This window comes from Colletotrichum gloeosporioides, assembly GCF_011800055.1.
Source record: "Colletotrichum gloeosporioides strain Lc1 chromosome Unknown consensus_30, whole genome shotgun sequence".
Lineage (NCBI taxonomy): Eukaryota > Fungi > Ascomycota > Sordariomycetes > Glomerellales > Glomerellaceae > Colletotrichum > Colletotrichum gloeosporioides.
Genome location: NW_025544675.1, coordinates 423,435 through 438,795, shown reverse-complemented (window position 1 = coordinate 438,795; position 15,361 = coordinate 423,435). Strand labels below are relative to the sequence as shown.

Genomic DNA, 15,361 nt, shown 5'->3' with positions numbered 1-15,361 from the left:
ATGCAGCCAGCCACGGTGAGCTTGGAAGACCTGTAGGGTTCGGCCAACGGTCGCATCTGGCGTCCACGTCACTGCACTTTAAATGCGAATGCACCCTTTTACCTCGAATGGCCCCGTACGGGTGCGTGGATTGAAACGACCTGCTCAAATTCCAACCGGAGTTGCGTTATTTTTTGTTTCTTCTTCTCATGTAGCCCAAACGTAAAGGTGCCCGACATTCTGGAAAATGCACATTTGCAAGCGACCCAGAGGGTTGCATTACGGGGTCAAATGACGCTAAATTCATCCATCCGCTGTCTTACATGCTTTGGTCATGCGTGTGTACAAAACCCGCGACCGCCCACTGAGGCCGAATTTATGCCCTCTCCTCTTTCCCCTCAATGCCCAGCGATATATACTCGTATGTTTCCGTTCCAGGCAGTTGCGGGCATGCAAGTCAAGTACGGGCCTTCTCTTCCATTGTGGATTTTCCATTTCTCATGATCTTGTTTCCTTCTTCATGATCTTCCTCACAAACAGCCAAGGCACCAAGACCAGCAGACACAAGTTCGGTGTCAGCCGTCATATGCTCGGATGCCTTGGGACTCTACGATGGGCCAGATTGTCTCTATTGGTGTCATGGCAATGTCACAATGCTCAGCAATATTTTCTATCTGACTGGGCTCTTTCCTTGAATGTGTTCACACCAACTTTGATTGCTCAAGTGGTTCAACTCTGCGGAACATCACTGGCCTGTTAGACCCGAAGCAGCGCGGAGCTGCGCCGCACCGTGGTGTTTACCAGTGACTACCCGCATGGTCTTCTCCGCTAGCTGGTAATTGATGACTATACCTCCCACGGATGCTTTCAAAGTTGAAAACAATTTGGAATATTTCGTCGTCAAGTTAGAAGACAATGGTGTGAAAGTCTTCGCATCATGGCTTTTGCCATCAATATTTTCCCGGTGGCGTTTCGTCGTCTCGCCACACGAACACAGCCACACACCAAATCGGTATCACCGATTTGCTGAGGGAATTACAACGACAGCTGAGGATTTGCCCGCTGAATAATACGAAAAGAAGCGGGTTTTCTGGTCGATGAACCATCCAGACTCCGGAGGAAGACTGACGATATTTTCACCGTTCGGAGATGTCCGCTGCAATGTCCGCTGCAATGTCCGAATGGGGCTGAGACCGTTTTCAGCCAAGTGGCTCAGCTGTTAACGCCGACCAATACATCGCCTTCTTGTCACGACCTCAATCAAGCTAATGAGAATTACAGATGCAATGATACGGTGGACGGGCTCAACAGGGGCGATTTCTTCGTATCCGCTCCACTGAACACATATCTCAGCTCAGCGAAGGCTTAGTATATCCCCAGAACTGAAGGGGCAAGACACACTCGGATGCCTTGATCACCAATCAGGCCGTGGGAAGGCGAAGGCAGATTCATATGAATTCACAAGGCAACTTACTGAGGGCGGGGAATACGTAATACAAAGTCACAGTCTCGTAAATCGCTAGGCATCATTCGCCTGAAGGCTTTGCCTTTGGACGCCTGGTTCCAACAGCCTTAGGAGACTGTAGTTCGAGGCCCATCGTGGTTGGTATCTGCCTGGATTAGAGCCCCCTCGGTTCAGGCTGGAAGCCGATGCTGCCGCCGGAAGAAAGAAAAACCCAACAGGCAGCAGCGGGTCACGCCATCAAGCTCGATGTAATCTTTCCTGAAGAAGAAGTTCCTGGCGTCGTGGATGCCAGTCTTTTCATGGCAATGACCTCCGTTCTTCAGTTTATTGGTCAAGAGTTTTCACAGCCGCGCACATTCAGCTGATATGTTTACCCAAACATTCACCTGGATTTCACACTTGCTAACACATGGAAATTAGATCCAGTCATCCCGAAAAAGATTGGTCCGTCGAGAATTTGGTGACTAAGGCCGAACAGCAGCGACGTCTGCCTAGGTAGCCCTGCATCACGCCCCGTCTAATCGCAGAATCCATTCTGCCCGGGGAACTTGGTCCCTTGGGTCCTTGGCCATCAGATATCGCATCGAAAGCCATAACTGCACCGAGATTCAAAAACTCTTGTCTGGCTAGTCTTGTACGTACTAGACTGGCCATTTCCCCCGGATACAGTCAGATTTACATTTGGAAAATATGACATGAGAATTCAACCTACCACTCAAAGGGCGTTGTAAAGAACCTTGCAGTTGGCTGATCAAATTGAGGCTGTTTCCAGCTTATCACCACCATCAGATCCAGATGCCTTGGACAAATCAAATCTTCGTGTGCTTGATGTGCCACAGAAGCCTAGTTCAGCAGCTCCTTGTCAATGCTGCCTCAAACTATTGATATGGCGATTGCAAGGTTTTCGATGCGGCGATTCCTATCTGCTCGGTTTGCTCAATATTGAGGCAGAAACAAGGCTTTGAATTATCCAAAGGCGATTTGCAAAATGTGGCGGGTTGAAATCAAGAAACTTTTCAGCCAATCCTAATACACGGCTGAGCTGGTAACGTGGCTATCGTCAGTGGAAACACGACAGGGTGCGCCAATGAGCCACTGGCGACCTTCGGGACCTCGTTGGCCATTTATCACAATGGAACATGTTGCTAGCCTACCGTGATCATCCGGGTTATACATTTTCCTTTTCTTGTATTGAAAGTCACGTTGCAAGTGTATGTAGGCAGAAACTGGCCCAAGGGTGAGTGCCAGCGTACGCCATTTGATCTAGGGCCAGCAGAAGGTTTAACGGCTGCTTGTGTTATTCTTAGAAATTGTATCATGGTTGGCTGTCCATCTTTGAGGTCTTGTGACCTTGATGCGTCAAGCTATCCGAGCGGACATGGACGAAAAGAAAAAGACATGACCCATTGCACTGTTGAGAAAGAGAGTGGCTGTGAAGACGACGGGAATCATATATAGCAGGGTTGATAAAAGAATGAAGTGACATGTGTAGCCTTGCAGTTGAGCCTGAAGCACCCGCCATGACAGCAAAGCTCGTCTCAGTTCTCAACCACAATCCACGCTCATACCGATCTATTTTCTTCAATACTTATTCGTTTTTACTTACACATATCAAAGTAATCAACGAAAGTAATGGGCTAATATCTGTGTCAATTCGATCATCAAAAGCTTGAAAATTTTGATCATTTGCATTCGAGGTGAGACGATCACGAACTTCAAACTTGCAGTTCACACGTTTTCTAAACATCGAGTAAAAGTGCTGGGTTTCCTGCACACCACCAAAACTGGTAGTCTTGGGACACTAAGTCTGAAATTAGCTAGCGTGAGTGCGAGGGTTCTATTCGTCTAATGTGGTTGGATTTGTCACAATGTTTTGCGGTAGCTTCACAGAGCCCCCATGGCCCTAAAAGCGCTGCATATGATCCCGGTCTGCCCCCGGTCTTTTCTTTTGGTCTTTTGTTTTTGGTTCTTCCTTAAGGGTGAGAAAACAACAATAAACGCTGTTCAGCACATACCTTATCTCATGGCAGGGTCAATTTTGTGGTTTTGATAGAGCAAGTACAGAGTAGCAGACGTTGGAAACCACGATGTAACATCCACCCCGGAGTTCCGTTCCATGCGAACCAGTGCGTTAAAGGCAACTATCTTAAAGTGGGCCGCACGCTTCACCGTTGAGCAAGGCGTCCGAGGTCGTCGGACGGCTAGGTCTAATCCGTCTCCATTCTTTGGCATGACGCGTTTTACCCGGGCGCATCATTCAAGACCAGATTAGATAGGTGAAATAATTCAGCACAATATCACGAAAGGAATCCTTGTCCGTTTCCTGTTCCATATGGCCGGGCCCATGAGGTGCTCCTTTGAATCACTTTCGCTCGGAAGGTCCTCCTGAGCTTGCTACAAACAGTCAGAATTTCTGCCCAGATCCTAGAAGTCGGGTGACTTTTTTTTCTCCGACATCAACCCAAGCCGAAAGAAGGCCAGGTGACCCCGAGATCCCCTATCCTCGCCGATGCCCGCTTATCCTTAAACATCACCTGTTTCCAACTGTCACCTTACCGTGGCCAGACATGGACTGGAATCTTCGCACCGTCGTCCGTTATCAAGCTTTGTGAGCTGACGAAGATCGCTTCGTGTTACCTTAATTCTCCCACGAACCGACCGCCTTCGCATTTTCCCACACCGAACGAATGTCTTCATCACCTGTCTCAAGATCAGAACCGACACAGATCCCGTCTAAGGCGATACCGAAAAAATGACCTCGAGGTCAGACCGGTTTCGACCCTTGCCTGCCAACAAGGCCCGTGGCTTTGTCGAGGCATCTGATGCCTGACGACCGAACGCGCGAATCCGGGCGAATGTCACGAAAGGCAACCATACAATTAGATGAATGAGCTAGGCATCATAGCAAGCAGGTCCTGCGTTATATTACATCTGACGCTCGTATTGCCGCATGCGATCGGGACAAAGGAGAATCAACATCTGACAGGGGGCCTTGAGAAACGAGCATTCCGTCCAGGGCTGGCAGGCAGATTACTTGCCCCCGAACCTCTGGCTCTGATGTCTTTAGCCGGCCGGGGAGCAGGCCGAGACACAGTTGCCATTGATGCTGCCATACAATACACATTTGCGGGCGTTTGGATCCAACATTATCCCTACTTTGGGGTCCAACAAGATCAGCCTTGTGTTAGGCACAGCGGTTACCCGACCCTTAACAAGTGAAAGGCGTCATGTCCTATCGCAGGCAAGAATGCCTCTCAATTTCCCGATGCATATCGTCCCTGCAAGGCACCACTGGGTCTTGCTGCCTGGCCCCTTGGTCTATTCTCTGTTTCGCCCATGAGTTGACTGCCTTGCAAGTGCCTAGGACAATTACATCCATTGAAACCCTTGGCCAAGTCCCGTTACTGGAAGCCTCGTCGCCTCGCAAACGGCTCCTAGACGTCGCGGGTATTTGATACCAAATTCATATCTGTTTGAGAGATGGCTGTCTCGTAATATTTGCTCTTCGTACCCACGTTTCCTTTGTAGGACTGTTTGTTTGGTACTGTTGGCGCGCGGCTTGCAACATGCTGCGAGCGTCCCAGCCAACCAAGGCTACCGCTACCGCGCCTTTCCACTGCTGTTTGTCACCACCACTGAATTCGTTCTGGCCCTTTCATGCGCCGCCCTTAGAAACCCCCTGAGAAGCACTTCGCCTCGTTGCCTGACGCCATAGAATGGACCGAAATACTAGGGAGAACCAATCTAGGAAAGGAATTTGTGGTGTAGTAACCTTCAACGCATTCCAACAAGGGTGGGGGATGACACTACACGTTTCTTTTCTTTTTCCAATTTCGTACAGCTCACCGGTCCCCTATCAATGCCTCGGCGCCAGGGCAATATCCGGATTCCGCGGTAGTAAGAACTCACCGGACTGGGGCTCTCTTACCGTGGCATAAAAGCAACTATTGATAGAACTCCACGTTGGAGCTTCGAAACCTACCCGAACCGTAGGCTACCTGCAGAGGAGAAAACAAAGCTAGCTTAAATGGGTGTGTTTCGGCATCACAAATTACACTTGGAATATCGGGACAGTGCCTTCTTCCATTTGACAAAAGTGCGTCTGTGTTACGTTTATCTGGTTGATTATATCCATGCGGTGTTACCCGGGCGGACGCCGGGAAAGGCATCGGCGCATCTTTGTGGAAGTACCCGTAATTATCGGGCCTCGGCGCCGCTGCTCCCCTCGCTGATCGGACAGTTAGGCACCGGACCGTGCAGATGATTCCCGTCAGGTCGGCACACCAGACAGTGTGTCCTGCGGGCTTGGATGCATTACGCTGCTGAAACATTCGGCCCGTCGCGGTTTGAATCAAACGTGTTCTGCAACCTGACTTTTTGCACTTTGTGGTCTCGCCAATCAGTTCCTCTCCTACTACACTTGATATAGTTGCCCAGGTTCTTCACCGGGTGTTACCACGCAACATTGACCGAGGTAGTACATGCTTCCGGCTACCCCACGGTAGACAGCACACCGAATAGCCTGCGAGTCCAGATGACCCTTTCTTCGCATGAAGGTGGCTTGTATAATCTGTTTCAACATCACCTCTCACGCCTTGTCGTCATAAAGTTGGCACCCAACGATTCTTCACCCAGTCATGGTTCCTTACAGGATTCAAAGTGCCACCCAACATCTGCTTCGCATAGCCTCACTTCGAGATAGCCTGAAGGAGTCATCTCTAGCAGTGATCGGGCAACGATACTATCAGCAAAGGGCATGCCACGCATTGCGGCTGAGGTCGCCTCGGAGGTTGCCTTCTTTTCTAATATCGTGGCGATTTATCATACGAAGACGTGTTCTTATTGAGCGGGTCACGAGGATGTTGGCCGCGTTATCTGATCCGAAATAGGGCTGTATGCTTGCGTGACGGCCCAAAACCCAAGATCTTTCCAGCATGTCCAGAGAGAACATAAGCCACCCATTTCTTCCAGGGCGTCTCTCCTCGTGTCATTGGGCTGCGAACGATGCTGGTGTCAGAATCGTCCCGCAAGTTATTCAAAGCCCCTCGTTTCCTGTGTCGACCTCTCACAGCGAATTGACTCGTGGGGCTATGTTATTGATGACCTATCAGATGGAGATCTTCCACTGCAAAGTGAGCTGTTTCTGTCAGGTCGAGGCGGACCCGGTCTAGTGTGAGCCTACTCTGCGCTGTCGGCTTACTGGTTCTGGAATAAACGAATAAGAGGTGCTGCAAAACATTATTGCTTTATCCGTAAGGTAGTATTCGAAAAGGTCCGGGCGAGGCGGCCAGCCCCTGGGGATTTTCCATGCTGCCTAGACACATCTGACCCCATCAACAACGATCCGCAATATGTAGGCTGGAGCTACAGGACTAGCAACAACTGAGATGCGTGAGATCCAGCGATCTTCCGCAAAGGCAACAACTTTCCCTCAGACAGAGATCAGCGTTCAACAAGTCTGAGGGGCGAAACCACCGCCTCGTAAGGCACCAGATGCCTTCTCCTGGCTAGCTTGTGCCTGCCTCAGTTTTCGGTAAGTACCTACGGATTCAAACCGATCAAAGCGGGGATTCTCCATGCAAATGCATCCTGAAGCTGGATTCTCGGGCGTTTGAGGAGGATCCATCGTGAGACTCCATGTCCTCGATGCCAACCGTCAGCGCCTCGCACTGCGATCGACGACGAGGCAACCCTCATCATCCTAGAACTTTCCAAGGCTCGAACGCTTCCTCCCAACTCTTTATGAAATCCGCCCGACACATATCGTGTAGATGAAGCACAGCTGACTGTTGGTAGATGAGGCCGGTATCACAGAGCCACGAGCATCGAACGATGGTCCTGCACGACGTCTCACGTAGAACTGAACACAACGTTTCCCAGCGCACGACCTCGGCACTCCGCAACACAGTCCTGTGAAGAAATGTTACAGTTGGCATGAACCATAGGCCTGTGCGAGCGTTGGCAAGACAATCTCGGAGGTCATACGAAACTCTATTGGTGAGAGCAGCGCATGTCGGACTCCAGACGCTCAACCTGGGACGCGATGAACCAGATGCCTTCGTCATACGCACAGTTCAGCTTGTGATATCTCTCGTCCGGTAGCGGCTTTACATTTACATTCACAGGGGGGGGACGGGACTCTCAGAAGATCCTGGGAGACCCGGCACTCGGAAGGAAGCGTGACTGCAGAGCTGAGAGTTGCCTGACGTCGGAGGATTGCGGAAGGAAGCACTTCGGGATACGATGCGCTTCTTCCAATGTCCTCCATACAAGGCAGCAGTGCAGATGTTTTAGCTGCCTGCTGAGAAAGCACTTCGCATGGCCATCCCTTGTTACTTCGTCGGTCAGGAAATCGCGGGATGCTTGTCGGTGAGTATTTGAATTCTCAGGGTAGCAATAAGACGAGGTTGAGAACAGGCCTTACCCCTATCCAAACCCTTGCACGACTGGGGACCTTGTCGATGCGCACGGTGAGAGCGGTGAACACAGTGTCTACGGCCACGGCACGGGCCGGAGCATCGCCGGTTGAGCACATGACCTGCAATACCAGTTGTCCCGTGAGGTAGCTGGGCTCTGGCTCCTGTTCTGTGAAGAGAACTTGTGCCTATTGTGCATTAACGTCCGCCTGGCAAGGTTGACTTCCAGTCCTCACCGCCGCTTTCCGAATTCCACTTACAACTAGCGTAGGCTGAATCGACCCCGCCAGCTCCCAACCCCCCTCGCTGTCAAATGCTAGACCACTGTTTGCTGAGATGTATTGGATGAAACGGCTGCTTGAAAGTTCACATCCGCTGTGCCGCACAGTCAGTTCCAATAATTGGATGTGGTCGGCTCAGACCAACGGTTTCAACAATCTGGGTCATTGATATTGAGCCCAACAATGCACTGGTGCCCACTGCATTGCACCTTAATCCTTGTGGTCGTGTTTGTAAATTCTTCTGCGTGGTAGAAGTGTTGGTAGAAACCCCCACCTCCAACACACTGGTCCTCCTCACAAGGACTTCGCGTGAAAAATGGAAAAGTCTTCACAGGTATGGGAAAACAAGGCAACCAGTCTAGCAATGCAGTTGAGGTTGTATGATGCCATCGTGACCAGTTGCTTCCTTGGCTCGCATGCAGCTGCCACATCGGTATGAAAACATCTCAAATTACAATTGCCTGATGAGTTAGTGCGGCTACCTCGGCAAGCAAGATGGTGTCTGCTTTGGATTGGGGCCACGATGTGCGACAGGAGTTGCCTTTTTATGTAGATCTCGTCAACGACTTAACGAGGTCCTCGAATAATCCCCGGATAAGGGACGTGAGTCATCCTAGCTGTAGAGAATTATCCGACACGTTCTCGAGGGGATGAGACCACCAAGGTGAAAGCAGCAGCTGGGAGTACAATACTCCGATCTTGCGCTATCATTGTCTGTGGATGCCAAACAGATCGCTGAAGAACTCGAGAACAGTCTAGCAGGGGCAGTGCTGGCCTCAAAAGGATGGTGCTGTGGAAATCAAGGTTCCGTCGTGCATGTTCCGCGGGCCAGTTCTCGGCGACCACGATGGTCTGGCTGGTCAGCGAGATGGGATGAAGGATGAATGCTTCCATGGATCTTCGTCCAATATCTGACAGGGTGATAGCTGTTTAAGCTTAGTTCCTCTACAGACGATTTGCCAACATGTCCACAGGAGACTGAGATCTTGATCATCCCCGGTGAATCCCAATGAGTTCCTGGATAGGCTTCATGAGAGACTCTTGAATGGCTAAAACGTTCCGGAAAGTTGAGAAGTCGCAAGATCAAGATAAAGCTGAGCTTATACTGGTCGCAGGTGATGTAAACTCGGATAAGGTGACTTTGGAATAGTTGGGCTTGACGTAGGGAAGCACCTAGTAGAAGACACGTTCAGACAAGGGTGAATCGTAGGGATTTCAGTGAACATACCAGATCCATGAGGTATGTTCGCAGGATTGATTGACGGGAAACCTGACACTCATCACACAAATGCCATAACTTGTGACCTGTAGCAACCCTTGATATGGTTGGCAGTTTGCTCTCGTAGGTATCTTTTTGAATAACATCCCCCCAACCTCCGTAACTGTAGTGTTCTTGCGAAAACCCTGCAACCGGCGAACAGGCCATGTCATCGAAAGCAACCTGATCCACCTTCAAGTTGATGAGATGAAGGTCCAAAGGAGGTTCCTTCTGATCAACACTACATGTAAATGTACAGATACATTGCTCACCAAGATTTACATCGCAGGGCTCCTCCAGGACGGCGAACGTCAGGTCTACCCACTCAATAATAGACCGCCGAGTCTCTTCCGGACCTAACACTGGCTTACTGCAACAGTCCCGCACACTTGTGTCAATGAAAGATGTGGCAAGGTGACAAGAATCAAAGTAACGTCACGTGAAGGCCTTCTATGGCGCTAGAATGAGCAAAGACAGATGTCAGAGTACCAGGACAATCATCGCGACACGATGGAAGCGCATGAGGCAAACAAGGGGCAGACAGTTGACTCAAACTCGTAAGACTTTATTATGTCATGTCATATCATACACTATTTATGCCCATCTCATGTTCGTCTGCTTCCTGCGGACCTGCATACTGTTAGTCAAAATCATGCGTGCCTAGGCTTGGGTTAACTCACAATGGGGCCCAACACAGCAACACCGACGGTGAGGGCAAGCACGGTCGAAATCAGGCTAATCTTGTTGAAGCCCTTTCCGAGAATGTCAAAGGCAAAGCTAGGAGTGGCGCGGGTGCCGAATACATCAACACCGAAGGAGAAGATCAGACTGGTGCTCTCGACAATTGTGGGAGAAGTGATGATCTTCTGGATGCCGATGACATCGCGCTGGTGGGTGATGACCTGTCTGGGGTCGATCTCCAAGGCTGGGTGGTATCTGACCAAGCCCTCGGCCTCCATCTCGGCGGGGGTAGGGTCACGTCCGACAGGGCGACGCGGCTCCAGAAGCTGGCGAGGCAAGCCCACGATGGCGTGAGACTGTGGCAGGTAGCCAAGGACATGGCGGCTGGTGATGCCCTGTCGGGTCTGAGTGACGGCCAGAGCAGCCAAGGGGGCAGACAAAATCCAAGCCTGACTGATGACGGAAGGAAGAGGAGCACCGGTGGGGGTCTCGACGGGGTCGGTGGAGGAGAAGTTAGCAGCATCGCCGAGCGGGCCGCGGTCGTTTGCGTAGTCACTTTCGTACAAGTCCGAGACGACGATCTGGTAGCCCTTGAGGGACTGGCCAGATTGGGGCTGTCCAGCATCGTCCTTCAGGGCGTACTCGCCGAAGAAAGTGCACACAAACCAGTTCTCAGAGAGGGTACACTCAACGTTCTTATTGGTGTCAACACCCTCGTAAGAAGTAGAGTGAAGGACCTCTCCGGAAACAGAGTCGAGGAGAGACACGCTGAGAGTCGACTTGGCGGCGTTGACTGTAGAGACGACGATGGTGTTGGGGTTCAAATACTTGTATCTGACCTTTCTGTCGCCGAGAACTCTACCGATAGATGCGATGGGGTCATGGACAGGTCGGGTGGCGATGTTGACAATCTCATACCCGGCCGGCGGTGCAAATTCCCAGGCGACTTGCTCCTTCGCAGTGCCGTCCTCGTTGATGTAAGTAAGTCCTTTGAGCTCGCCGTTTGTACCACGGACAACAACAGTCTGCTTGGGAGCCCAAGCAGCAGGAACATCGCCGATGGCACCGCCAATACCAACCGGGGCAAGCCACGGGCCAGAGGGGCTGTCCACAATAGCGGCAGCCTGGGTTTGCGCCCAGGAACCCTCGGGCATGACATCAACCATCTTACCGGTATCGGTTTTGGCGACGACGTATTCACCGTGGAAGCCGCGGACGGTGACGTGGGACTTGGCATCCTCGACAAAGATGCCCTTCACGTCCCAGGAAGATCCGCGGGGGATCTTGAACGCGTCGAGCTTCCAAATGACCTTGCCATGCTTGCCAACGTCAAGGCCAAAGAGCTTGCCGCGACGGGTGGCCAAGACAACCAACTTGTTGAAGCCGAAGGCATCGCGAGAGAGGCCTTCAGTCTTGGAGACTTCGGCACCGGTGATGCTGCTGACAAGACGTTGAGGGATTGAGGCAAGGTAGTCAGGAAGGTAGGCAAGGTCGTCGATGTGGCGGGTGACACGGTGAATGTACGCGGACAGAATGCTGCTGTGAGCCTCGGCCTCGAGGGTCTTGGCCAGGTCCTCGCTCTCGGGAATCTCAGCAAAGGCCGCGGCGACACCGCCGGTCAGGCCCTCAGGGCGGCTCCAAGCCTGTTCGCCGTTACGAACAAGCAGCCAATCATCTGAAGTGGTAACGGCGGCGCATCGGACGGCGAAGTTGTCGCCAGCCTTCTTGATAACCTCCGAAACGGCATGAATAGCAGAGACGCTTTCGGTGCCGGCCTTGTATGGCCAACGGCCCAAAATGGCATGAGAGCTGGAAGACGTCAGGATAACCTCCTCCTCAGTAATGCGCGTGAACCAGACGTTGGCGCCCTCAGAGCTGGTAGAGAACGCGCCAAGGCCTGGCAACAGAGGAAGTTCGTGGTCCCTGGCGATGGCGTTGTTCTTGATGTTGATATGGTAAACCTCGCCCTTGTTGCCAGCCTTCGTCCTGCTGTGGACCAGGAAATGCGGCTCAGCCTGGAGGTGATGAGGGGCATGGATGGCCACCTCGAGCGTGTCAGCAGGCAGAGGAAACTCCTGCTTGGTCTTGGTACCAAGGACGTTGACTTTAAGCTTCGAGTGCGCAGCATCGGTCCAGGCAATGATGGGAGATGCCGAGTTGGCACCAACGAGCAGGAGATCCTCCTTGGTCTGGACATCGCCCTTCGAGCCAAGGCTGATGTCGTCAACGCGCCGGCCATCAACCGTGTCATGAACTGACACACGAACACCGTACGAGTTGGCAGAACCATAGAGGCTGACCACGAAGATCTTTTCGATGTTGTTCGAAACCTGTAGGGGAACGGTCTTGCTCGTGTCGTGGAACTCGAAGACGACGCTTCCATCCTTTCCATTGAGCCGTCTCAGGGTCGAAGATCCATCCTCCTCCTCAAAAAGCGCCAGCACGTCTTTGCGCCCGTTCTCTGTCAGCTCCATGACCTCCAAATCCCTTATGTCGCCCGTGAAATCGGTCCACCACACGCTTCTGCCCGACATGGCGTTCCAAGCCTGTACGGTGTTGCCATACGCAGAGACCACCCAGTCCTCGCCCTCGGCCGCTCGCAAATGTCCACCACCGTTCGTGATGTTTCCAGTGAGGAATTGACGCCATACTACGGCGCCATTGCTCGGGTTGACGGCTCCGACAACGCCGACGTCGCTCAAGGAGTACAGGAGAGAAGCCTTGTCGTCCTTCCTGGGCTTGTGGAAGAAGGTCGTCTCGACCTGAGGCACGCCGATAAGTTTATGGTGGTAATCGATGTCGCCGACTTCGTCGACGAACACCGCGCCTACCAGAGATGAGGCTGCGAGAAGCAGCGTCGGAAGGCGCATCGTGGGGTTGGTCTGAAGTCGCGCGAGCTGTTGATAGCTCCAGAAATGTCCAGATGTACTATTAAGCTGGGACGTCACACTGTTCAGTACGGATACAGCAGCGCGGGCAGCTTAGCCCCACCAAAGTACCTAAGCCGTTGGCTGATTGGGTGCATGGTGGCCTGTGCTTCCGTGGAGAGGTTGGCGCATTACCTTCAATGGAAAGTTGCAACTGCTCCTCCGCGACTTTCACCTCCAGCGCGAACCCGACTCCCATTCCAGGAACCCTGACGCCTCTCCGGCCCCAAAGCTGTCAAAATGGTAAGTAAACCAAAGTATTCTGTATGCAGCACTAGAGCGCTAACATGATTTGCAGGCGCGAAATTCGGAGAAGGCGCAGTCTATGCTGTTTCGATTCAGAGAAGCACAGGCTGCAGACCTCGGAATCATCGACATTGGCAGAACAAGACGGCCAAGAGTAATCACCGAAGTCGACTCCATACCCTCCTGCGAAAAATGGCGTGGTCAGGTGCTCAAGGAGATCTCGCGCAAGGTCTCCAAGATCCAAGACCCGGCCCTTAGCGACTACCAAATCCGCGACCTCAACGACGAGATCAACAAGCTCATGCGGGAGAAGTACATGTGGGAGGTGCAAATACGAAATCTGGGAGGACCGAATTACATGCGCGGAGGCGGCAAGATATACGACGAGCAAGGACGTGAGATACCCGGCGGCGGCAAAGGCTACCGCTACTTTGGACGCGCGCGAGACCTCCCGGGAGTCAAGGAGCTATTCGAAGCAGCAAAGGCGAAAGCGAGCGACGAGAGACCGCTGGAGACCAGGGATGACCTGCGGAAACAGGTCGATGCGGCATACTATGGCTACGCGCCAGACGAGGAGGACAAGGACTTGCTCGCGTACGAAGCTGCCAAGGAGGAGGAAGCATTCGAACACATGGCAAAGTCTGGAAAGCAGCAAGCGCCAGAAGATTGGGAGCCACTGCCAGGCGACGCAGGGGACGGCAAGGGTTGGGTGTTGCCAACATTGGAGGAGGTGCAAGAAGAGTTGATTAACAGGAGACGGCAGAAGCTCCTGGACCAATTATAGCAATATGGCGCGGCGCTCTCCTCTTCTGCGTACAACGACAAATCTGATAATTTGCCGAGGGGAAAAGGATATTCTGGAGACGATGTGGTGGTGTACTTGTATTTCTGTTGGACGTCCAGATATAGACTGCGACGACGGCTGGCGTTCCGGGGGTCAATGGCTATTCAATACCAAAATCATTTCCGTCACATCTCAATCGCAATACTAGCGGTTGCCTTACGAGACCAAGTGTGCGCACTATGTAGCGTGGTTCGCATTGCGTTCGTTCGATGGTCGGGTAATAGTGCTTAGGTAGCATTGAATTTCTCCGCAGATTGCTTGGGCTACCCATTTTCGGTGAGCTCTCGGTGACTGATAAGATAAGCACCCGCACCGACACCACGTGACGGATCTTCAATTCTGCGCGAGCTCTCGACTGAACTTCTCGAACATCACGATTATCGACATCATCGTCGCCGCCCAATTCCCCCAACGCCGCCAAAATGTCAATGTTCCGTGCCAAGAAGCTCGACCTGGGCTGTTTCGTCAACATCCGGACGATTCGTGACCACACCAAGCGCCAGGTCTTCATGGAGCACGAGCCCGAGAGGTGAGCACCACCGAGCACCGTCGAAATTGCGGAGGCCAGAGGACTGACATTTGCGGTCGCTGCAGGCAAGCTCTCCGTCACATCATCCGCAACGCGACCCTCCCTCCTCGCGTGCGCGCCGAGGCGCAGCTCCAGCTGTCGCAGATGCACTCCTACACCCGCTCGACTCAGATCCGCAACCGCTGCATCCTGGGAGGCAAGTCAAGGGGTGTCTTCCGTGACTTCAAGATGACGAGGGTATGTCGAAAAGCCGGCGATTCTGGGGATCGGGGCATAGTTTCTAACGCGATCGCAGTACAACTTCCGTATGCAGGCCTACGAGGGCAACCTGCCTGGTGTGAAGAGGGCCAGTTGGTAAACGGACGGGTGGAAGGAGACGATTCGACGATTATGGCACGAGAGTGCCTGTGTACGATACAAACATGATTGAGAAGCTCTTCAAACGAAGTAGACTTCAATCAAGTTTGAGCGACGTATAGACGAGGGACTGGCGTTTTGGTCGCAGCTTCCCGGATCTGAGAAGGATATGTACAGATACCAAAACAAGTAAAATGCACAACTCCCATTTGTTCCGGGTATGTGATTGTTTGCAGTTTCCTTTTGGTCTCCAAAAGCTTTTGCAGAAGGAACAGCCAGGCTTGTGATTTCCCGTTTTCTGCTTGTCGACTGGATAGGTATATCTACACAAAGCAGCCTCTTGCTTCCATCCTCTACAAACAACAACCCGATCTACCA

At 52.2% G+C, this 15,361-nt stretch overlaps 3 protein-coding genes across 3 annotated transcripts; 2 read left to right on the top strand and 1 right to left on the bottom strand.

The window, feature by feature from the left end:
- Window positions 1-9,993: 9,993 nt before the first annotated feature.
- Window positions 9,994-12,950, bottom strand: GCG54_00008767 (ER membrane protein complex subunit 1; the record flags this gene model as incomplete). Its single annotated transcript, XM_045408726.1, has 2 exons — window positions 9,994-10,029; window positions 10,080-12,950. 2 exons carry the CDS (start codon window positions 12,948-12,950, stop codon window positions 9,994-9,996), a joined length of 2,907 nt encoding a protein of 968 aa, XP_045266469.1.
- A 297-nt stretch (window positions 12,951-13,247) lies between these two features.
- On the top strand, window positions 13,248-14,037 carry GCG54_00008766 (Pre-mRNA-splicing factor ISY1; the record flags this gene model as incomplete). The annotated part of the gene is made up of 2 exons (XM_045408725.1): window positions 13,248-13,250; window positions 13,306-14,037. 2 exons carry the CDS (start codon window positions 13,248-13,250, stop codon window positions 14,035-14,037), a joined length of 735 nt encoding a protein of 244 aa, XP_045266468.1.
- Window positions 14,038-14,519: 482 nt separating this feature from the next.
- GCG54_00008765 (30S ribosomal protein S14) lies at window positions 14,520-14,984 on the top strand (the record flags this gene model as incomplete). The annotated part of the gene is made up of 3 exons (XM_045408724.1): window positions 14,520-14,626; window positions 14,692-14,863; window positions 14,922-14,984. 3 exons carry the CDS (start codon window positions 14,520-14,522, stop codon window positions 14,982-14,984), a joined length of 342 nt encoding a protein of 113 aa, XP_045266467.1.
- Window positions 14,985-15,361: the final 377 nt, after the last annotated feature.